General features: G+C 51.0%; 1 protein-coding gene across 1 annotated transcript in view; it reads right to left on the minus strand.

Moving 5' to 3' along the window:
- SHB (SH2 domain containing adaptor protein B) overlaps positions 1-24,948 on the minus strand; it is a 132,311-nt gene that overhangs the window by 43,941 nt on the left and 63,422 nt on the right. Inside the window, exon 3 of the mRNA XM_060101368.1 lies at positions 1,359-1,574. Within this exon, the coding sequence (XP_059957351.1) occupies positions 1,359-1,574 (216 nt within the window). The remainder of the gene's footprint in view (positions 1-1,358; positions 1,575-24,948) is intronic.

Genomic DNA, 24,948 nt, shown 5'->3' on the forward strand with positions numbered 1-24,948 from the left:
GGACTGCACGTTGTGCTACATCTAGGGAACTGTGAGCAGTCTGTGCTAGAACAGTCAGAACTTCGAGCAAGGGAATCAAGATGAGTGGAGGGCAGAGGCCTCACTTTGGGGGGCCAGGAAGGGAGGAAGGGTCTAGTTGTGCATGAAAATGGGAGATTCAAGGCAAAATGAATCTTAAATAAAAATAAAAACTCTCCCTTTCTGACCTTCAATGTGGTAAGAATTAAATTAGTCACTTGAGGGGCTTCCCTGGTGGCGCAGTGGTTGAGAGTCCGCCTGCCGATGCAGGGGACACGGGTTCGTGCCCCGGTCCGGGAAGGTCCCACATGCCGCGGAGCGGCTGGGCCCTTGAGCCATGGCCGCTGAGCCTGCACGTCCGGAGCCTGTGCTCCGCAACGGGAGAGGCCACAGCAGTGAGAGGCCCGTGTACGGCAAAAAAAAAAATTAGTCACTCGATGTCTCTTTGTTTATATGCCTAAACTCTTAGAAGCATAAAAATGTTTTTGCATCTGACTTTTCCCCTCTTAACATTAAACATAAGCATCTCCCTAGGTTGTTACAGACTCTGTGTCAACATCACTTTGTAGTGGCTGCACAATATTCCATTTAACCGACCCCCATTGCCGGACATTCAGGTCATTCTCCATCTCTCATGATCATCGTGCCTTTTCTGTGCTTTAGGTCATAACCTCAGCCTGGGTCCTAAGGACTGGGGTTAGGATCAAAGGGTGTGCACACAGCTTAGGACAGGTGACACATGTGGCAGACTGCCTTCCATACGGCTGTGGGAGAGGAGAGGCACCTGAGTCATTCAAGGGGCTCTAGGCCAGGGGTGGGTCAACTCCTGAGGTCAGCATGTGGCCATGGCCTCTGCTCTGTGGATGGGCTCGTGCTGAAGCTGGGACAGGAAACGCAGCAGCCCTGGATGCACGCAGGCCTGTAGCAGCTGTATGACGGGATGGAGCCACTGGGCTCCACAAGGCCCAATAGGAGCCACTCTGCAGATTGATTTTCTTCTAGCTTCTAAGATTTCCTTCTGAAATCTGAAATCTTGGCTTCAGTGAACTAGAGCATTACCATCAGGACCAAGACAGAGTCAGACAATGAGATCATCTGGGCTGTCTCTGGGGATGGGGGGAGGGACTGGAACGGAGACCCTGGAGGCCAGACCCAGGAGTTCCCCCAGGCCTGGCCTAAGGGACTTCCTCCAGGACCCTCCTCATCCTTGAAGGGCCCAGCTGTACTAGAAACCCTGTGGTTTACCTGAGCAGGCAGGGACCCGTGCACTTACTCCCTTTACAAAGGTGAGTGCCATGCAGGTCAGCGGCCGCCTCTGAGCAGGGACACTGGCTCCTTACCTGCCAGAGCTGGGATGGTGACCCGGTTCCACTCCCATGGCTGGTCGTACTCATCGGCGGGCCTGTCGTCATCCTGGGGCAGCTTGCTCTCCCGCAGTCGGGGGCTGACCGTGCTCTCTGAGTCGGAGTCCATGCTTGGGCCCTCGGGTTCGTAAGGGGTATCGTATAATTGGATGCCTTTGTGCTGGGACCTGACGCTTTCCTGCCTCTGAAATTCTGCAGTCAAAAGGGAAGGAAGCAGAGATGTAAAGCATGCACAGCACGTGCTTCCTCACCTGGGACCCACCAGGTGACACCAAAGGAATTCAGAGCCGCCAGCCAGGGAGGTGGAGGCTGTATTTAACTTCTGTCCCACCCCTCGAGGGCGGGGTCTCTGCTCTCACTCCTCAAGGTTTCCTCACAGAGATCTCAGGCTCTGGACCAAACAACAGAACGAGAAGCCTCCCTGAGAAGCCTCCCTGCCACCGCCTGCAGTCTTCAAGGGCACAGCCCAGAAGTGAGCATGATGTTCCGGGCGTGTTCTGACACCAGCCCGGGACAGGCAGAGCTCTCAGCCCCATCACTTACAGAGGCGGGGGTGGTCTTCCCACTAGGGCAACTCCCTGGTCTCTGGACTTGCCACGCCCTAGCTATAAAACGAGAAGATTGGGCTAAACGACGACCCTCAAGTTTCCACCCAGCTCACATATTCATTTTAAAGACCTAAGAAGCCAAGATCCACCCCCAGGGGATGCAGGGTCACTGATTTTTCCCCTACAAAGTCCCAGGAATGACCCTTTTCCTGCATTTCTACCTCCCCCAGGGCCTGCCTGTCTTCTAACACACTGAATACAGCCAAGAAACTTGAGAGCAGATGTCCAGTTTCACTTCGGAATAAGGAAGGAAAGCTCTTAATCTTCTGGAGAGGATGCCAAGGCCTGGCTCCAGTGTGGGCTGAGGGGCGACCGCCCATCTAGATGAGGCCCCAGACAGGGCATGTTCCTTTCAGCGAGAGGCCAGCAGTGGCTGAATGATGGATTCCAGGATGCTACGATCAGGTGCTTCCTCCTCACACAGGGGCACTTTTCTTGCTTTGATCATAAACACCCACTGTGTGCAGGGCCAACGTGAGGACAGGGGGAAAGGAGTGGGTTCGCTGTTGAGGCTGCTCTCGGCAAGCCCACTGTTTCCAGAAGAGATACAACGGGCACCTAAATCACCATAATGCTCTGCAGCAAAGGGGCTCCTGCAGGGCCTGGGAGGGATGAGACAGGAGGAGAGATGACATTTGAACTGACAGCTCTGACAAGTGGAAACAGGAGAGGGACAGGATTCCCTGTGGTAGGACCAGGGCAAGCCAAGGCAGTGCAGCTGGGGAGAACGTGCTCACTGCCCACTTTCTTGTTTTATTTGTAAAATGTATATAGCATTTGCCATTACACCATATTTAAGTGCACAAGTCAGTGGCATTAAGTATATGCACACTGTTGTGCAACCATCACCACCATCCATCTCACGAACTTTATCTTCATCCTAAACTGAAACTGTCCCCCACTAACTCCCCATTTCCCCTCCCCCAGCCCCTGGCAACCACCCTTCCACTTTCTGTCTCTATGAATTTGAGTACCTAGGTACCTCATATAAGTGGAATCATATGGTATTTGGCCTTCTGACAGTCTTATTTCACTTAGCATAATGTTTTTAATGTTCTTCCATGTTACAGCGTGTGTCAGAAGTTCATTTCTTTTTAAGGCTGAATAATATTCCACTGTGTGTCTATTCACTGTCTACTTTTGCTGGAGCACCAGGTCCAAGGAGGTGGGAGAGGGGCGGTGGGGCTTGATAAAAAAAGCACTGAGGGTGGTGAGAGTGAGCTATTTAGGTGGAATCTCAAGGCATTCTCCAAATCAGAGTTCCAGTGCCATAAAGATATAGTAGAAACCCACAGGAGTCATGTGCCTTGAAGAGCAGTTGACAAAACACATGAATGATGTCAGCCTTTCTGAGAAAGAGCATTCTTTTAGACTGGGCTTCATGATCCAAGGCCAGCTCATAGGGTCGACAAAAAATCCACCTCTGCGCACAGGCAGGCCCTGATACAACAGAAACTAACCAATGCTGGGTAGTGACCTTTAGTGTTGACATTAAATAGCGCTGTGGTAGTATCTCCCAAACTTCACTGAGTTACATACGGACTTCATGATTTTGCTGTTTTCAAGTACCACCTGGCTTATTATTTACCATTGTTATTGATGTTGCCTCATTTTTTAGAGTAAATAAATTCACTTAAAAAGGAAACTTTTAATCACCATCCCATAAGCCATTATCCTTACCAAAAACAGATGATAAACATAAAAAGAACGAACAAGAGGGAGATGCAAGAGGGAAGAGACATGGGAACATATGTATATGTATAACTGATTCACTAAAAAAAAAAAAAAGAATGAACAAGAACAAAACCAACTAGGTGGGTACTACTGCCGGGAGGCAATCCCAAGGCTCACTTTCTCTCTGCTGAAAAGGAAGACGGCAAGTACTGGAGAGCTGGTGGGGGCAGGCGGGAGGTCTAAGCAGCAAACCAAGATACTTTCTTTGGCAAACAAGAATAACCTTCTCTTTTTAGAAAGAAAGTAAATGAAAAGGGAAAAACCTCACTACGTGGTTCTCAGGCTGCCTAAAATCATGTCTCCTCTGAGAAGATGTCCCTTACTTTGGCGAAACACGGCTTTAGTGGGTCCCATGAGTAAACTGGGACGATTTATTAGTTTTGAGGATGATGCTTTCCTTTTTATGGGGGAGTAAGAGGAGAAGAGAAGAGCTATAAAAGGCAGGACTTGGTCATTTTAAGGCGAAGACCAACTGTAAAGTACTGGAGACAACTCTGTAAATTACAAAATCTACCAAAGTGCTTGCTTTGTGGGGTCATCATCATCCACATCACTGCTGCCCCTGGTTCTAAGGAGTGCAGACTAGCTTCCTGTCTTTGGAGAATTCCAAGGGATGGGGACACTGGGAATGCAGCTGACAGGCACTGACATAGGAAAACCACCTTCCACTTCATCCTCTTTCACAAGCAGGACCAGCAACCACTGACATGTACTCTACAGTTTACAAAGCACTTTGCATGCAAATCGTCATTTAATCCTGGGCCACAAAGCAACTCGTGGATGCACTTCTGTGAGCCCCCAATAATCATGAACATCCTTGCTTTCTCTCTCTCTCTCTCTCTCTCCCAGAGCCCAGCTGCAAACAGATATTCCATGAATGTGGGTGGGATAAATGGATGACAACTGACAGCCAGAAACCCCTCTTTACTCCCAAATTCCAATCTATGAAAGTCCCTGACTTCAGTGATAAGGTACCTGGAACAATATGAAAAATGCATATAGCCCAGTATTACACAATATTCAGAAGAGATGGATGTTCTACATAAACACTAGCTTAAAAGGAAAACATGTGCAGGGAACAGATTAGCTATTAAATCAGAGGGACTTGGGCATACACCTCTCAGACAGGATTTACTGTCCCCAAAGCATCTGCACCTTACCAAAGCTGAGTTAGGAATGGCATGCAGTTAGGGTAGGGGATGTTATGATGGTAATCATTAAAACAAGCTTCCTCCCTATTACATGGTGAATTCAAATTTTCATTAAGGCCTCAACAATAGGGAGCAGTTAAGTAAATTACGGCATGCTAACTGGATGGAATATTAAACAGCCATTAAAATGATAAATCTGAAGATTATGTAGCTACATGGAATAGCGTGCATGAAATTATGCTAAGTTAAAAAGTGAAATGCAAGACTGTTTATGTGTTGAGCAAACCGTATAATGTGGGCTTTCTACACAAGTCCTGGGCGATGTGAACAATGCCCCAGAGGAATTCTACTCCTTGCTTAGGAATTGCGGAACACCATCATCACACACTTTGCCCATAATATCTAAACTCTGATGACAGCAATGTTGTAAGTACAGATACACATGAATAAAGGACAGAAAACCTGATACAGGAAGATAAACAGCTACTGTGTATAGAGGGAGGAATTATTGCATAACAATTTTTCAAAGTTGTTTTAAATAATGAATAAATATGTTAGTAAAGAAAAAATGTAGTTAAGAGACGATCACATGAAAGTAAATACGATTTTAAGTTGGGCTTATAGGAGCTGTGTGTTTCGGAAGCAGCTGCCTTTGCCTGAGAAAACACCCATTTAAGGGAACATCTCCTCTCCCAGGAGATGTCTGCCAAGAGCCCCAGGAAGTCAAGGGCAGTTGCGCCAGGCCGGCTCACCAGACATCACTGTCCCCTGCCTAATGACCAGGCCCGTCCTCCTTATTACCCAAACCGATCTGGGACGGTCCAGAGACTGACCTAATAGGGGAGCTGGTAACTGTATGTTTTAAGTCACAAGTTATCTGGACATCACCATCTATAAATTCATGGAAAATGACCTTTAATATTGGGTGGCAGGCTGTGATTTTATGCCTCTTAGGCAGGGAGCAGGAACATTAAATTGACAGGGTAGGGATTTCTGTCGACTTCTGAAGTAGAAAGGTTTTCAAGTAGAACTATATATGGAGGAAAAAAAAAATTAGAGCACTTTGTTTTAGAATCGGAGAACGTTAGAACTGGAAGGGGCCCTGGGCGTATTCACCAAGGGCACAGAGCCAGGAGGGTGAGGCTGGTGTGCTGACCAAGGGCTGTGGCCCTGAGAGGCAAGGAGGGCCGAGGGGATCATCTGAGTGAGGGGCCCAGGACAGAGCTTGGTGCAAACCAGGGGCCTCCTGAGTGGCTCTTAAGTGTTTCGAGTTCCCCAAGTCCATTGGCAACAAACTACGCTTTGCTCTGGTGTTCACCAACTCCGTGCCTCCCCCTCACAGTTTTTTGTTTGTGTGTTTTTGTTTTGTTTCTTTCCTTTGGCTGTCAGGAAGCTCAGGGTTAATTTTGATGCTTAACCTCAATAGCCAGGTTAGCTTAGATATTGGGTAGAATCATTTTCACTTGCCCTTCCTTCTATGTGGATCTTGATATCTATTACAACAGCCTCATTATATACATTTCTTTTTATTATGCATAGCCTCAGGTCAGTATTCTGAAAGCAGGCGGACACACATCTAACGAAAAAGACTAGAAGAAAAAAAACCTCTTCTTTACCTCTTTACCTTCCTTTCAGGAACAGAGAAAGGAGGGCAGGGCTCGGCCTCACCTCTGGGAAACAGGCCGAGGAAATCAACGTACTCGCTGGTACACCCAGCCTTCTCTGGGAGCACCAGCATCCACCTGTCCTCACAACCCGCTAGGCATCTACTGAATGCCCAGCACGAGAGGCGACGGAGATGAAGCAGACACAGTCCTGGTCTTCAGGGAGCCCTCGGGGAAAGAGGGCCAGAGCCCCCAACACAGACAGAGGAGGCTTAGGGTCCTCAACAGGGAGCAGATGTGACCCTACAACTCAGTTGAGGGAAATCTGGGAGGGCCTTAAAGAATTTAGACATGAGGGCATGGCACAGTGGTACGGCAGGGAAATTGGGTGTTTGATGAAGGAGGGACCGAAGCAGAGGCACAGGGGCTGGAAGCACGAGGTGTATGTGGGGAAGGTGGGCCGTCCAGGGGGCCCATTGAGAGGGGACGCCGAGGCAGGTGGAAGTGGTTCTGGACGGCCTTGAATGGCACAGGACAGCACCCCCAAGACTGTCTAAGGAGAGGTGCAGGGTGGAGAACCCCCAGGCAGGGTGGAGCTGGGCGGGGTGAGGCTGGCACAGACATGCAGGAGCCTAGCTGGAAATGACAGATGCCAGCCTGCAGGCCCCTCACCTCTAATTTTCCCAGCTGGTTTGTCTGGGAATCCACACCAGATCCCAAATGACAGGGTGGCAGAGCTCAGTAGAGATGTGTGGCCAAGGAGGCCTCCAGTCCCAGGCCCTGCCATCCCCTGTCAGCCCAAGAAACCTCTACTCAGCCAGTGGTGGGCCTGCCTGGCTGTGCCCTCAGGCCTCCATGGGCTAGGGCTGCATTATTAGGACAATGCAGCGCCACTGACTGGTGCTGCCCTGCACCCGCCACCTGGGAGGCAAAGCCCCGGGTCCAGGAAAGCGACAGGTTCAACAGCACAGTGTGGTGGCTGAGAACACTGATCCTGCCAGGCCGCTGGGGCCCAAATCCTGGCCCCAATGGGGGACCCAGAGCAAGTTGCCCCAGTTTCCTCATCTCTGGAGCGGGGACAACAGTGTCCAGGATGTTATGAGGATCAAACGAATTCTTGTACGTTCAGTGTTTAGAACGGCGCCTGGTGCACAGAAGGCATTCCGGGAATGTTGACTTCATTTCAGTTACCACTACTGGGGCATCCTTGGAATACCATTCCAAGAGCCCTCCTCCTCTGAGATCACCCTTCATCCCCCAGAGCCACAGAAGGCCTGCTTACGAACTCTAACAGGCAACCCTGCGCTGGAGATGACAGGGTTTCACCACCCATCTATGAAACTTCCATTTCTGGATCCACAACTTCTGATTTTAGCTGCTGCTTTGGCAATCTCTCGCCTCCACCTGGGAGCTTTGCTCCAGATCAACTCTTGTGCGGAACACAAAACACACAGGGAAGGGCTCAGTGCCCAGGAGTCTAATGACTACATTTTACAGATGGAGAAACTGAGGCCTGGGGAAGGACGAGGCCCCAGGTCCTCTAAGTCTTAGACCAGGGCTCTGCTTCCTACCTTTCCCAGATGCTTCCTCATGTCTCTTTTATCAGACTGTCTTGTTTGTCATCTTCTGGAGGCAGGGGCATCTACTTCGGTCAGGCCTGAGGTGTTAAAAAGCACACCCGGCACCACAGCCCAAGTGAGCAGTTCCACAGGAGGGGCGGGCAGCTGTTCCTAATTAGACACAGCCGAAATCCAGCCAAGTTCCGGGCACCACATCAAAGGGAAGGCAGGGGACGCTCTCCTCATCTAAACTGTTAAAACATCTGCTGGAGAAAGACCCTCCTCCTAATGAATGCCTGAATGCAGGGGGCCCCCCGGAGGCTGAGGTGGCAGCAGGGGGCAGCAGGGGTCCTCAGGGTGCACCCCGCCAGGCAGCAAGGGTAGGGCAGCTTGGAGACGGAGCCTGGACACAAACCCAACACAACACAGGCAGAGGCCCCACCCCCTCCTCCATCTAGTCTGGTTTCCGGAGCTGTCTAGAAGCCACGAGACTGACTAATTGGAGTTCTCTTACCATCTCTTTTCCAGGCGTGCATAGAAACACCCCAGAAAAAGAGGGTGAGCTCTGTGGAGCAAGGGTGTGGAAAAAGAACAATGGTCACGTCGGCAGGAGCAGTGCAGGCCTGTCACTGCCCGGTGGAACCTGCACCACTTGCTCTTTTACGCTCAGCCCAAGGGCGAGGGGAAGGCCCAGGTCTGAGTCAGGGAGCCCGGTCTGATCCCTGCCCTTGGACATCTGTACAGGACGGGGTCTCCCCTGGAGGGCCCTGTTCTGTGGTCCCTGGGGGAGACAAGCCCACACCCCTGATGACACCGAGTGTGCTTTGCTCATGATTTAAAAGGCCACACGGGCCTCTTCACAGAGCTCTCGGGAGCTGCCTGCAATTATGGCCAGGCCCTTCCGCCCTGGCCATCACTCTGCACTCTTCCAGTGACTGCCTTCGCGTGCACAGGCCTCCGAGCGGCTGCAGGCCTGAGTTCTGTCGCCATCCCTTGCAGAGACTCACTGAGGCGAACTTGCCGCTCCAGGATCCCGGCTGCTCCCAGGCTCAAGGCAGTGCATCAACGAGCATCCATTTAGAGCAGCAACTTTCTCAGGAAGACAGCTCTCTGCTTCCATGTCAACGGAAGACCCACATTCATAGGCAATCGGGGAGCCTGCCTGCTTTTCTTTCTCAAACATCACTGAGCCCGTACTGGGTGCTAAGGCGGACCCCAGGCTAATGCTGAGCACTCACGTGGTGTGAGACGAGGCTCCCCCCACCCCCAAAGGAGCCGTGGTTTAGCAGGAGAATCGGGACACCAGCATCCCTAAGTGCTGAGTGAATAACAGTTACGAGTTACTGAACACCTGCCTGTGCCTGGCACTGTCCTGGGTGTTGGCTGCATGTCATTCCTTGTCCCTATGACACAGACAGGCAAGGGTGACTGGCAGCCTCAGAGCCTCCGCTGGGACCAACCTAGTTCTAAAGTGTACAGACAGTGGCAGCTTGGAAGGGGCAGAAAGCAAAGGCAGTCCCAGGGATTTCGAAAAACCTTAGGGAGAAGGTGGCATTTCAGAGGATCTCAAGTCCTGGTGCAAAGAGGTCCCTCAAGGGCCACAGAAGCTGAGGGGCCTGCCTGGCATCACAGACAATGAATGGGGGGCCCAGGGTAGAATATACTCAAGGAAATAAGGAAGATTCAGACGGGTGAAGACAGGGCCCCAGGATAAAGGGCAACAGAGCCAAGTCTCGGACAGAGGAAAGCCTCAAGGATTGTGAGGTAAAACCAAAGACTGTGAGTTGTCCCAAGCCCGGGGCTACTGAGGAAGAGGAGATGGGGAGTGGCTAGAAAAGGAAACTGGGGCTGGGCTATGGAGGGCCCTGAATGCCAGGAGGAGGGGTAGGAAACTGGAAAATGTGGGCCAGCAGTCTCAATGAGGTTTGCGCTTTCAGAAAAAAAGCTTTTACAGAAGCTGGCAGGAAACACCAGGGCGTGGTGATCAACTGTGATGACCTGAAGGTCTGACCCTCCAAACAATTAGGTCTCTACCCTTTCAAATAGTGGAGAGAGGATGCCCAGGGCTCCAGAAAGAAAAACACACTCCAGCGAACAGTTCCCAAAAGTGGAAAAGAGAGCATTTCCACTGGGATACGAGGCAGAGTCAGGGTGGTACCAGTACCCTCAGGTCAACCTCAAGAGGGGCGGGCGTCCTCTGACCCCCATGCTGCAGACAGAGGCTGGGGCCCAGGGGGTACTGCCAGGGGCCTTGGCAAACAGAGCCAGAGACGGTCCAGCCTCGTGTCTTCCAAGTATTGACGGACTGTACTTACAGAGAGGGCTAGCCACCCCTCTGGTGCAATCTTCCAGTCTGCTGGGCACGGTGAGGTCTCAGCTTCCAGAGGGGCCTTGGGCCGCACTCTAATGTGATAAAGCCACGGGGGACAGGCTTTCACGCCAGACCACCTTGGCTACACCCCTCACTGAGCAGCATCACCAGCCCTTTCTCACGGAACCTCCCAGAGCAAGCCTTGGAGGATCCAAGACCACACCCAAGTCCCCTCTTCACCTGCCTGGTACGAAATCTGTAGCTCAGATAGGCTGAGTGGTTCAGCCAAGGTCTGGGAGACTCAACTCTCAATAATACACTTGAAGAGTGCTGAGTGCCTATGGTGTACCAAGGTCTGTGCCAAGTGCAGTGCCTCCAAGTTCTCACTTAATTCTCACACCACCTCTATAAGGGGGTGCTGCTGGCATCACCACTTTAAAGACAGTCACACAGCAAGCCAGGGATGGAGGCAGCCTGACTCCAAAGCCCATGCTCTTAAACATGCAGCTGTCTATATCGCCTTTCCAACACTAGTTGGTGCTCCTTCTGCTTCACCAGGTCCAAAATAACATGAACATGTTCAGGTCAGCAGGGAATGCAAGCACTGGAAGAGCCGACTTGGTCGCCTAACTTGGTCCTAGCTTCACCGTGCTGAGTGACACCAGGCAGGTTACTTCCTCCCTCTGGTCATCAGTTTGCTCATTAGTCAAGGTAACTCAGGTCATCTTGGGCTTTATCTGACCAGGACCACACATAGGTACCTATAGGAATCGTTAGGCAGTCTGGGAGGAAAGCAAAGGATGGTATCAGGAGGAAGAGAGCTGCCCATCAAAGAGGTATTTAAGCACATTCTAGATCTTTAGAGGGGTGGCCAATGCATGCTGCTGGTCCCAGGTTGGCTGGCTCTAAGCAAGTGATTACAAACTGGCATTGGGTGCAGGGTGCCAGCCTCCCAGGGCAGAGCCAGGGACCCCTTCCAGGCATGACCCTTCTCTCCATCTGTACCTAACAGCCCCCCCTTGCCATGTGACAGGTTTGCAGTCAAACTGGTCAAACCCCACCCATACCCATCTGGTGGAGGCGGCAGCCCTGGGGCCGGTCGTGGGGTCACTGCCTCATGCTGAGAGGTGCTGCTGGCGTTGTGCTGCATGCCCAGCACAGCTGTCTGGGCGGAAGCGACTTGCTGAGATCTGGCAAGCTCTCTGCCCAGGCTTCCTTGCTTTGGAACTGCTTCAAGAGAGGAACTAATCTCCTTGAGGACTTGTAGACAACCTCAGCCTTCTGGATGGTGATGACAAGGCTGCCGGCCTGGGACCAGCCTGGCCCTCCGCTCACTGGCTGTGTGACCCTGGTCAGCTGCCTGATCCACTGGGGCTAAGAGTCCTTCCAGGTGAGGCGGGAGGGGGTGAAGCAGATGGTCTCAGAGGCCCTTCTGGCTCCAGAGACCTCAGTCTGATTCTACAAAGAGTGGATGTTCACACAGGCTTCTTGTTCCAGTGCTGTAGCTCCAGCACACGAAGGAAGAGGGGACATACACAAGAGCACCCATCCTACAGTGTGCAGGGTCCCTGACCTTGGCATCCTAACCACCTTCCAGCAAACTCCTCCAAAATTCAACCCCAATATGCAATGAGAACCCTCTGCGAGGAGAAGCTCTATACCAGCACAAAGTTGTGTTTTCCTGCCTGTGATTAATTTTGTGGGTCAACTTGAATGGGCCACAGGGTTGCCCAGATACTTGGTCAAACATTATTCTGGATATTTCTGTGACAGTGTTTCTGAATGAGATTAACATTTAAATCCACAGACTGAGTAAAGCAGATTGTTCTCCCTAATGTGGTGGGCCTTGTCTAATCAGTTGAAGGCCCAAATAGAACAAAAAGGTTGACCCTCCTCCAATAAAGAGAATTCTTCCTGCCTGACAGCATTTGTACTGGGACATCAACTTTTTTTCTGCCTTCAGACTCAAACTGAAACACTGGCTCTGTCTGGGTCTCGAGCCTGTTGGCTTTTGGACTAGAATTACACCATCGGATCTCCTTGTTCTCAGGCCTTCAAACTTGGACTGGAACTACACCATTGGCTCTACTGGGTCTTTCTGACTCATCTTGGGACTTGCCAGCCTCCATAATCACACGAGCCAGTTTCTTATAATTAATTTCTCTTATTGGTTCTGTTTCTCTGGAGAACCCTAACTTATGCCTCTATGCAGAATCCTTCCTCACATGCTTACCACGCATGGTCTTAGGATGGGCTGCTTGCCTGCTCCCCTTCTCAAACAGTTCCTGAAAAGACTGTGTATCAACACAGAAGCCAGGTCTATAAGAAAACCTCTTTATCACAATGCAGAGGGGACCTGCCACTTTTCCTGACCCTGAAGAACTAGGGATGCAGCCAAGCCTCAGCTCTCTTAGAGGAACCTGCAATTCCACCCTCAGGAGACCTCACGGTAGTAAAGCCACTGCAAGAGTGGGGATCTCAGTGGGGATCCCTACTTGGCCCAGGAGAGACCACCTGCCAAGAGCCAATCCAATCTTAACAAAAAAGACCAACAGCAAGACTCCCTCATTGCAGATAGAACTTTCTGGACCACAAGAAGTTTGTGTGATTTGGTTTTTATAACCATCTGGTTATAGACAGATCCTAATGGTCAGAGCCAGCAACCCCATTTAATAGGGCAAACAGGAAACCCAGAATCAGACGGACTCGCCAAAGTCAGAGTGAGAAATCCACACGATTCCTACTCTACCGGTCTTTCCGACTGTACTATTACATCTTGTATTTCTTGGTGTCGCAGCACAAAAAACCCGATGGAGTGTTTTTGTTTTGTCTGAAAGAAGGGTGGGGAAAGGGAAGGTGTGTGTGAGGTGCTATACACAAGAATTAGGAACCCGAAAGCTACCACTGTTCAGAACTGCTTTCAAGCGGCTCTTTCCTGTCAACAGCTATCACAGATTACACCATCCATACGACCATCTCAAGAATTTTTGGAAGGAAACATCTGGATAATGAATGTTTTTATGCTGGGAAACACAAGAACAGCCCCTCTTGGGGCCCTAAAAAGGTGCCCTGAAGAGACTCCATACTGTGTGAAAGGTGCCATCAATGCCTGGAACATGAGAGCAGAGGCGCCATGAGATGCTGAGTAGAGATGGCCTTCTCACCACTGGTGGCCTTTTCCAACCAGCTACCCTCTAGGAGCCCCAGAACCCCAAGTCCGAGTTTCTGTTTGGGTTGGGACCCCATGTATCGAAACCCCGGTGTGTTAGAGGCGGTACAGTGGCTCAAAGATGAATCTGACACTGTCACTAACACCTCCCTTCAAGAAGCTAGGATGGTGCTTACCACCCCTGCACTCCCTCAATGTTAGTGGTGAGGGTCCCTCAGCCCAGGGACCCTGAGACTCTACCATGGTTTTAGCCACCTACACACTCAGCTCCCACCCCCACTCCAGCTTCTGAGGGCCGAATTCAAGTCCAATCCATCTTGACACATCCCCTGCGAGCCCTAATGTAAGCAGTCTTTTGCCAATTCAGAATTTAGCACAGGAAAAAATATTTTTAAAACATTTGTCTACCTTAGGAAGGGAGCCAAACTCACTGACTGGTGGAGGGAGTATAAACTGGAAATGGCCTTTTCAGGGATCAAATTGGTGAATCTAACAAAAATTAAATACCCTAAGGCCTGAAGTTCCACTTCTGGAAATCAATTCTACAGAAATACCCAGACCCACAAGCAGAAATAAATATACACAGATGTTTGCTGCAGAATATAAGAATGAAAAACTTGAAACAAGTTAAAAGTCTATGAATAGGGGAATGACTGAATACACTGTGTTACAGTCACATTATAGAACCACTCAAAAGGACTAATGACCTTGGACAAGATCTGTGATGCAGAACGATGTCTAGTAGGATAGCATTTATGTAGGAAAAAAAATGCTGGTGGTATGTAGAGATGTGTATTTTTGTAACCTAATGGGAAAAGGGCTAAAGGAATATAAAACAAATTGTTAATGATGATTCTTGTTTCTGGAAGAGAGTTCATTTTTTAATTTCCTATATGCCTGTATGTTTTCTTACCCAGAGCACATGGTTTTTTAATGGAGTAATTTAAAAAATATTTTTAAAGGAAGTTTCACGTGCAGACGTGGCACATAAAACTATCCTCTTTATTATTATTATTGTTCGTGACAGCACTTGTTGAGGGTCTACTTTGAACCAGACATGGTGCCAACAGCTTTATATTAACTGCAGGACAGATGGGGAAACTGAGGCTGCAACAGGAAGAGTAGGTAAGTGAGGTCGTGGGGCAGTGCTGGGATTGGCCACATCTGCCTTCATCAGAGCCCACGCACACTGTCCTTCTGGCTCCCTGATGCTTTCGGGAAGCACCATGGCTGTGGAATTCCCTCATCTTCTACTTAACATTCCTGTGGAACAGGCTTCCGATCAACAGCTTCTGCTTTTGTGACTGTTTTTAAACAATTACTGTTTCATGTCATGTTTACACATTTGAAGTTTAGGAAACAGAGTTTGGAGGAGACCATGTTTTGGTTTTTAACGCTAAGATGTACATATTAATTATAACACAGCCCCCAAACATGCCCCTGGTCATCCGTGGAGGCACTCCATGCTTAGAGACACGTTAAAGAACTGTAGTTACAAGTCTCGGGACCACAAACAACTAAAGCTTTCCCAAAACACAGCTACGAGGACAGGCCTGATCCCTGAAAGCATTTGGGACCCATGGTTTCACTGCAAAGGACCCCACCCTCCCAGGGGCTTGTTATCCTTTCCTCTAAGTGACAAGTCAAGGTAATTCCCATCAACCAACACTGATCAGCAAGCTATGAACCAAAATCAACTTGAGATGTGTGATAGCAAACAGGCTGCCCTTTCTGGGGGATGGGTGCTCAGGGAAGCAGGTCTAGACCTTCAGGCCCAGTCGCAAAAGAGGTTGCCTCCTGAAAGGTGACTCCTTGCCGAGGGCATCAGAAGGGATTACAAGCAGCTTGACAAATTCTTATCCATAGGAGTGACACAGGATTCCGGCTCCAACACAAGAAAGGTGCTTCGGGAAATGGAGTGAGATCCTGACCCTGGAAATCCATACGGCAAATGGGTGAGGGAGGAGGTCTGGTCTGGACGTGGCAACCTGCTTCACTAGTTCGTTCTTTCACTTGCTCTTCCCTACGGAGCTCCCGTGTTGCTGGTTTATGGGGAAATGCTGATCAGTCAAGCCTGGTCCTTGCCCTAGAAAAGCTCGCAGCATAAAATACAGTTTTCTCTGGGGCTACGTGATTATGTGTGTCATCTGCTTAAGTACCACCAGGCTAAAAGGATCACACTCTAGTGGAGAGGCAATAGGGAGCCATCGAAGGCTTCTGAGGAGGCCAAGGGGTGAGCAGGGCTCCCGGTCTGCCCCACCTCACCTTATCCTGTGCTGGGGGCTGGGCTAGTCAGGTCCCTGGGGGTCTGTTTCCTCAAGTTTTAGACTGCATTCTCACTGCTGCCTTGCCACCACATGCAGGGTGGCATAAATGAACTAAATGATGACTACATATTATATCAACCGTGGGTCCTATTTCAAGTGTTATCTGTGGGGTGCCCGTGAGCCAGAATCAAATGCCACGGGTGCCAGAGATGGAAATAGGGTCTGGGGAGCACCAGAGTATGTGTGTGTGTACTTGCATGTACAGACATACATGCATACACATGTATGAATATACACATGTATGTACATACACATGCACAGTCACATGCTCACACGCTAGGCCCTCTAGCAGTCTAACCCCTCAGAGTCCCTCATGCTGCCCTGGTCAGTAGGTTTTCTCTGCAGAGGTGGGATGGCGGTGGAGTGCAGGGGTCAAAAGCATTTCTTATCAGGGGCACACAGGGTGAGTGATCGGTGAAGAGACTTTAATAAAATGACAAGTAGCAGCCCATGTGACAAGAGATACTCAAGGCCTGCTGAAGCCTCTTCCTCTTCCTTTTCCCTGGAACAAAATGAGACTTAGAACTTGCCTTTGGATTAAGTCTTAGGACGCAGTGAATGAGAACTGGGGCGGGGGGGCAGGGAGGGAAAGAAAGCCTATTTGAGTGTGTATTAAATTCGAAGAAAAAAGAAATCACAGGAAGAAAAACGAACCAAGCTAAAAATAAGGCAGCTCCAACATTATTGCTAGACAGAAAATATAACCCCTGCTAAGCAGGGAAGCCAAACTGGTATGAAAGAGAAAATATAAAGTTCCCACCTAAAAATAACTGGAGGACTAACATGGACTCACCGTTGAGAAATAACGGAATTTCTGAAATGAGCCTCAGACTGCAGACTCACTTGGTAGGGAGAGGTTGCTGCAGCCTGGAATGTAAAGTTCTCTTCCAACTATGAAGCTGGCAATAGAGGACAGAGATCAACTCAAGAGCATTCCTATCTGTTGGTTCAAAGACCTGCAGAAGATTCAGACAAGCCAAGACCTGGCGGGCAATGGGCAGAGCTCGGGCTGTGGGTCAGGAGCCTGGCTGAGCTCACGGCCAGCAGACCCTGGGCTCCTTGCACCTTCCACGTCTGTAAAGTGACTAAATGTTAGGCTGATGATGGATCTCAGTTGTTCATTTATTTACTATATCACCCCTTTTCATACTGTTCCTTCCTTTCCACATTTTATATTTATATATAGTTGTAGCAACCCAGTAGCACAGAAAGTGTCCATGGGATCTGGATTTGACTCTCAGATCCAAGTCACTTCCAAGCTGGGTGCCCTGGAGAGTCTTCCAACCTCTCTGGGCCTCCAACTCCTCAATGGCCAAATGATGTCACTTGACCCAATAAGTAACAAGGGAAGAGTGCTGTGCGTGAGAACAGTATTATCTTCTGTCCCTCCCCGCACCCCAGCATGTTTCAAACCTTGACTGTCTTGGAATAAGCGCAAATATAATTTAAATGATTAGCCTCTCACTTCCCCCAGTAACGCAGTGCTTTAATCCCAGGTACCAAACATGTTGGCAGCTCTAATAGACTGACTGGTGTGCACATTTTGGAACCAGACTCAGTAGTCTTAGGTTCAAGACCTGGCTCTGCCATTTACCAGCTCACACCCTTTGGGGGTCAACTTGCCCCAGTAGAGCCTCGGCATCCTCTGCTGTGGAGTGGGGAGAATACTAATATCAACTTCATGAGGCTGTTATAAAATAAAACCAGACAAAGGATATAAAAACAGCCTTGTAAACCATAAAACCCTGTGCAGACGTTACAGATTAGAGCAGCATATATATACATGTGCACAGATAGACACACAGCCTTATTTCTAGCTGACATCTGGTATAAATGACTAGCCATTCCATCAGTTTATGTTCACAAGAAGACGTCCCATTTCATTTTTCTTTTGTAATTTCAGTCATGTACTAGGTCTTTCACTGACGCTGAACAAACAGAATCAACTTCTATCTCACTATCAATATTTTCCGTATTTATCCCCAAAAGGAAGAACCCTGCAATGTGTGACAAGGTTCTGAAAAGACATGATCTGATTCCAGGGTTTAGAAACATGACATTTTTTTTTGCATGGTACCTACCACCGAACAATTTGGAAACACTGTGGGCAAAGGAGTGCTTATGCTATATAAAAAGTCCCCAGTAACTGGAACCAAAGTTTTCTTCCTGAGCATTTCATTAAGTATATCATCTGCTCGCATTTGGCACTTTTCCACTAGCTGGGAACCTACAAAAACTGATGTGGTATGACAGCTGAGTTGGTGCTGCCAGACAAGCTTCCTTGCTGGCTCGGAAACGGGGGTGGGGGCAGTGAGAGGGGAAGGAGTCGGGGGGTGGGAGGGTGGCAGCTGTCACGTTACAGCTGCCGCCACGCAGACACACACGCACTTCAGATTTCACTCACGTCTCCCTGGAAGGAGGCACCGGCCACTGGCCAAATGACCGCCAGGGCTCCCCACTCCATCCTGGTGAGACAAAGAGGCCATTCCTCGCCAGGGACGTCCGTCCCCCGGAGGCATTTCTCAACCTGTCTTCAGGGCAAGCTCTCCTCTGGTGTTTAAACCTGTTGCCCTCTGGGCCCGGTACGCCCACCACTGACTCGGAGAAGGCTCTGCTGTTCTGAGTCTTCCTGCCAACTCAGTGGGCTGACCACTGTGTCCTTCAGCAGCCGCTGGCCACTGGTTGCCAGTCTGTAAAAATGCTCCCCCGCAGGCCCTGGTCACGGTGTGTTCCAAGCCTGAGGGAGAACAGGGCCTCAGGGGTCCTGCTGAGGAGCCTTCTGTCACCCAAGTTCCATGAAAACCTCATTCATCCTCACTCGGAGAAAGCCTCCCTCCTCCTGATCTGCTTCCCTCACTGACCATGCTGGGGACATTAATAGTGCGAGTGACACTGTAGGGGGCAGGGAAGTGGGAACAGAGAGAAGAGAGGTGCTCAAAATTTTCTCGTCTGCTCTGTAGAGAAGGTCACTGCTGTAGGACCCTTGACTGCACTCCCTCATATTTGCCAGAAGGAACAGCTCAGGAGCAATTACTCTAAGAGCCAAATCATCTTAGGCAGATGTCTTTCAACATCCAATTGGTTCACGTCCAACAGTTCTATACAATAGGTCAAATCATTCTGCTTCCTGGGGGTTTAATTTGCAACTAATTCCTCTTACAGGGTTTACCAGGAAGCTCCTGCTGTTTAAAATGAGACGTGCTGGGGTGCTTTATGGAGATTTTTCTATGTGGTGGACAACCTGAAATGGCTGTTTTGAAAAATCCCTGAGCTGGAGTGACTGCAGCCATTCTGTGCGCCCGCAGCCAGCCATGGTCTGTAGGTGGGAGCAGACACAGAATGGGCCACCTGTCCGCAGGCTTGATTGTGTGTCTCAATTTTCAGGAGGATCTGAAGCCCACCTCTGCCTTCATGCCCCAGAAGAGCTCCCCAGGTTCTCACCTGCATGACAGACTTCGAGATCAGCTGGGGCTCCCAGGGGAAGCCTGCTCAGGAGGGAGAAGCAGCACGTCAGAAGAACAGCCTTCCAGCCTAGCCAACCCTGGATGGAGGGTCCCTAACCCAAGCCCATGGCCTGGGTGTGTGCAGGAGCTGTGATTACATGCATAGGTACCCAGATGGCAGAAGCCTGCTGTAAGGACTTAAATAGTGCAGCAGTTCTTTAAAAATATTTGGTAGGTCAGCTAACACTTAGGCGAGCGTCTAAAACGCTCATTTCTACAACACCAGGCTGGCTCCCCATCCCCTGAATGCTGGATACGCTCAGAATCACAAAGTCAGCACGTTCACTCTGAGCCAGGCCCTGGGCCAAGGTCGCCGCCTGCTCCCCACATCACGCTCCCCATCAGCAATGACCTCTCCTTTCAGCTCCCCAAGCCCTTCCAGACCAGGCTTAGAGCTCACCTCCTTCAAGTGCTACTTCTGACCGCCCTTGGGAGGCATTTTGCCCCTCTGCTGCCCACTCTAGCACTGATGATCTATATCCTATTCATACGTTAGTTAAGCACTCTAGGCCTCAAGACATATTTTTCCAGTCCTGGCTTTAACTTCCACTTGACTCTGGATCCCCAACTTCTTATCCTAGACTAATTTTCCAACTCGACCTCGGTTTTAGAGTAGCAGCTCAATGGGATCAACCTGTGCACCCCAAATGGCCCAGTGCCCACCGGGTACCAGCAGGGGGGTCTCAGCGAGCTTGATTTGATTCAGGGGAAAGGTAAGCTGATGGGTGGGAAGTGGGTGAGGGGTGGGTTACAGTTCAGTAACTCCCAGCGGTCCCTAGGGTAAAGCCCCAACCCTTCCAGGGGCTCGGAAAACCCTCTGCCAACTGGCCATCAAACACCCCGCAGTCGCACAACTCCTCACGTGCCCTCCACAAGCCTTGAAACTGCAGCCACGCCGGCCACGTGGGGCTGCTCTCTTCACTCTGGGCATGGCACTGGGCGTCTCTCCCCCTCCCCAACAGAGCACCCACTTCTGAGCTTCCTCAGGACCCAGCTAAGCACCCATGAAACCACTGGTGGGTCCCCTCGTCCCAGCTTGCTCATCTGTCAAGACTTGGGTCCAGCTTCAGCTCTTGGGAAGGCTTCCCTGCCTCATTTTCCCTTGGAACCCAAGTGATTGGGCCATCTTGGTGTGGACCGCCACCCCCCAAAGTCAAGTCCAAGACACTCTGGTGCCTCACCTGGATCCATGGCTGCCTCCCAGGGCCTCACTTATGTCAGTGTCATGGCACGGGGCTGCAAAATGACCGGTGAATGGACAAAATGCTCCTTAAGTCCTGCCAGCCTGCCCCCACCCCAGCCATCTCTTTGTGGCTGACCTGACACCACCCTCCTCTCGCCCCACTAAGGCCCACCGCCCCTCGGCCCATGCCTGCCTGGAGTCCTGTGCCTTTCACACAGGAAAGAGAGATGGACACTGAGGTTCTGCTCCTCTAGCCCAAGGCTGATGGTCAGGGTGTCTAGGGTGGACAGGAGCTTCTCACTGTGTGACAAGGGCAAGTGGGAGAATGGACAACAGGGCTGTGGGCACCTGAGGTCAGGCAGGACCCCACTGAAGGACAGAGGGCCCTGAAAGGGGGGTGGGGACAACAGGAGCCATGTTTCCTCCTGGCTCCTGGTACCCACAGAGTATAACAAAGCTGATAGAGCTGGGAGGCAGGCAAGCCGTGTGATGGCCCCTTGCTGCATCTTGCTCGGACAGAGCTTCTTTCCGTTGTAAAGTGACACCCCGCTTACCTCCCTGTTCCTGTTGCTCTGAGATCTCAGAGATACGATTCCAAGGCACCAGTGACCAGCAGCTGGCAGCTCAATGGCAGGGGGGAGTCACTAGGTCCAGGGTCAGACCAGTCTGTTACCCCGCTGGCCTGGACTCCCCGACCACAAACGGCTCCATAAACTATAAACTTCCCCGAACCACAGACACTCCAGAGACCCGTGACATCTCCCACCAGGGTGAGGCCAACTGTCTCTGCATCGCCTGTTTTCACATTCAGGAGAGCATGTGCTCTGACAGCCTCAAAATCATTATTTGTGTGTGAGTGCTCATTTTTCAGGGACAAACAGGAGATCCAACATCCCAACTGATTATTACGTTTGCAGCCATTAAACCAACTTCAAAGGCAAGGCTCAGACACATGTGGAGGAAAGGCCTGTTTTCATCCCGTTTCAACAAGCTCTACCCAAGTGCCGGGCACCATGCTAGACTCTGGGGAATGACTCAGGCCCTGTCCAGGCTGCTGGAGGAGAGAGAGGCTCACTCAGAACTCAGAAGCAGGAACAGGAAAAGAGGACTGAGAAGCATTATGTGAGTCCTGAGGGAGCAAGGAGCTTGGGGAAGGCTCCTGGGAGAAGGAGCTTATGGTGAGAACTGACACAGGAGAGGAGGGAGGCGTTGCAGGTGTTGCCTGGAGCCCGGGGTCCCTGAGTGGGGTGCAGAGGGAGGCGTGGCTTGAGGAAGGCCTGGAAAGTCTGCACCTGGGTCTGTGGGGCTCAGCGAAGGGCTATGGGCAGGAGAGTAACACTGTCAGGCCGTGTCTGGGGAAATCATCTGGTGACAGCAAGAAGGAGGGATCTGGGAGGGGTGAGGGGAGGTTGGCTCGTGGCCCCTCACTTGGTCCTCGACACTTCCCTCCCCTCTCTGAGAGCTCCCCTCTTCAGAGGGGAATGACATGTGCTGCAGGGACACAGGGTACCCAGGGGCTCAAATGCTGCTCCTCTTTACTGGGATGACGCACATGCAAAATGACAGCCCTTTAAAATATATATATTAAAAAAAATTTTTTTTTAGTGGGCACGGTGAAATTTTCTCCATTTGGAAGCAGGCTTCTCTGGAAAGACATCCCCCAGGGTCTCTAGTGTGGCTTCAGCTCACAAACAGGTTTCCAGGGTGCTGAGTGGAAGCTGCCGACACCAAGTGAAACAGGGCGTGCGAAGGTCTGATCATGACTGGTGACAAGCAAACAAAGGCTGCAGCCCAGCAGGCAGTGCCCGGGAGGGCTTCTGTGTGTGTGTGTGGGGGGTCATGTCCTTCGGCCCAGTGGGATCTGTGAGCTTCTAGTGTGTCTTATTGCTGCTACTGCCACCACCAGAGGAGATCAGCACTTAAGTCACCTCAGGATCAGGTCGAAGCTTTGACTTTAGAGACAGGGAAAATGAGGCCCCGAGGGGCAGCGCCTTGCCCACATTCAAAACAGGAGGCAGCGGTGCTGGGATGAGCTCCAGAGTCCTTCAGCTCACGATTCCTCCCCCAAACCATAACACACCCTCCACCCTGGCCTTGTTCTATCTGGCCACTCAAAGATTTACAAGATTCTCACTGTAAGATCACAGCTGTGAAGCTAACAAGATGAGCTTGCAAGCCTGGGCCCCCGACACTGCCCACTCCCAGAGCAGGGGTTTCTGCTCCTCTCTGCAGCCCCCAGTGCTCAGGATTTGCAGAGAGGGATGTCAAGGAGACACCAGAATGGATGTCCACACCTCTGCAGTGGAGGTAGAAAGAGAGTGAGGCAAGAAGTCAGGGAGTGCGATGTTGCTGGCAGACCAGACCAGAGTGCCAGGAATTCAAAGAGACCCCAGGCTAAAGCAGGGCCTCTCAAACCATGGGACCATCTGTCCCAGAGTCATGGAGCCAGCTATTAAAATGCAGAGTCCTGGGCCCCAGCGAGCCTATAAGGAGCGGGGCCTAGGAATCTGCATTTGCAACACGGCACACCCACCTCCCCTCGCTTCCCCATGTGACTATGACACAAACTGACGTTGGAAGGCCCTGAACTCACATCTTCAGGGCAGCTTGCCCCTCACCCTGACCCAGGGTGCAGGGTGGTGGGCAGGGTGCTGGACTGACATTCCTCATGTTTTACATGACAGGCTGGGGTGAGGGGCCTCTTGGCTGCCCAGAGAACAGGGCCCGGCGCAGAGGGTTGGGCGGGTGTTCCACAGAGCCTCCATGTCTCCTGCACTGCGTGCTCCTGCCCTGATGGACCTGCTCTGAGGCCAGGAAGGATTCCGTCTGCAACAGGGGGCTAATCTGTCCACTTGGGGACTCTAGCATGATTTGCCCTCCAAAGTCTCTGGGGGCTGCCCTCATCAGAGCCCTATAATGTGCAAGGTACCCTGGGCCAGAATGGCTTTACCTGCAACACGAGAGCCCCAGAGCATCAGGGGTTGAGGGAGCTCCCAGAATGAACCACAGAAACTGCCCTGTGTGTGTGGAAGCCCAGATTATGGTCAGGTACTGGGCTCCAGTCCTGGTTTCTTGTGTCATTTCAGGAAAGTGCCTTAACCTCTCTGAGCCTTCATCTCCCCAGCTACATAATGGGGATAACAACGTGTGCCCTGTCCACCTCCCTAGGGTGGTGTGAGAATCGAGGAGCATGGATGCGTTCAGGACATCAACACAAACACAATGGCTATTGTTATGTGGTTTTCTACTACTCTTTTTTTAAGCATCGGGAAAAAGGTGTGTTCTTTTCTTCTAGTGTTAAAAGATCAAGGCAACGCAGAGGTAAGCAGGCATTCTTTTTCAGCAGCCGCCAAGAAAGCATTTGTATGGCTTCCACCTGGCTGGCCCCCTTCTCTGGGAAAAGAAGCCAGGGGTCCTTGGTAGGCGACTCTGAATGGGCCTTTCATAATTTTGAAATCTCAAGTGCATGTGTGCTGTTTATGTCAGTACTTATAAAGGGAGATGGAACCACCCTTGTCAGGAGAGGAGATAATTGGCCAGCACGGCTCCCTGGCAGAGGCACTGTCGTGTAATTAAAGATGATAATTATAGCTCCGCGTCTAGCGTCAAACCCAGGGCTCTTTCCAGACACGACTGTGCCTCCCCTCACTCTGTGTGTGAAAACACACGGGCTCTCTGTGGATGGGGAGGCCCTGGGCAGCCCTGTCCTTTAGCTTTGGGTGGCTCCTGTAGGCCCAGCCCTTTGGACGGTTTGACCTGGAAGCCTCATCCAGGAGAGCTGGGTCCTCTGCAGTCCCACCTCACTGCAGGATGAGACCAGGTGTGGCCAGGGGGACACGGGGCTTCTGAGAGCGGGAAGGAGGGCCGGCTGGCTCCAGAGGGAACCCAGGTTGGTTCCCCTGGAGGCCACACACTCGCCGGCACGCAGAGCTCTCTCCCCCAGCGTCCGTCAACGAGTCTGAATGCTGACGTGCGCACACAGCAGTTCACCCGCACTTCCCCGCTGAGGCCTCTGTAGATAAGAGGTGAGCTCTGAAGGGCAGGAGTGGCTGTGACTGTCTTTAACTCCCATGACCTGTCCCGTAGGATATAGCTCAGAATACAGGCTCCAGTCAATGAAAGAAAGGGGCAGGGACAGGACCTGATGTGATACAGCAAGTGAACACTGGACCTGGCACCCCGAGACTTGAGCACACGTGCTGGCCCTGCTGCTGGGTGACTCTGTGTGGGCTGCCTCTACTCCCTAGTTTGCAGTTTCTCTGTCTCAACAACGAGAATAACTGGGCTGCCTCCAGAGTCATTCTGAAGATGAAATGAGATAATGTCTAAAAAAGCACTTTATAATCAGTAAAAGGAAAAGTAAATGTAAACTTTTATGACAATCACTCCATGTGTATAACTGATAGCCAAGGTCCTG

This window comes from Mesoplodon densirostris, chromosome 6 (genome assembly GCF_025265405.1).
Source record: "Mesoplodon densirostris isolate mMesDen1 chromosome 6, mMesDen1 primary haplotype, whole genome shotgun sequence".
Taxonomy (NCBI): domain Eukaryota; kingdom Metazoa; phylum Chordata; class Mammalia; order Artiodactyla; family Ziphiidae; genus Mesoplodon; species Mesoplodon densirostris.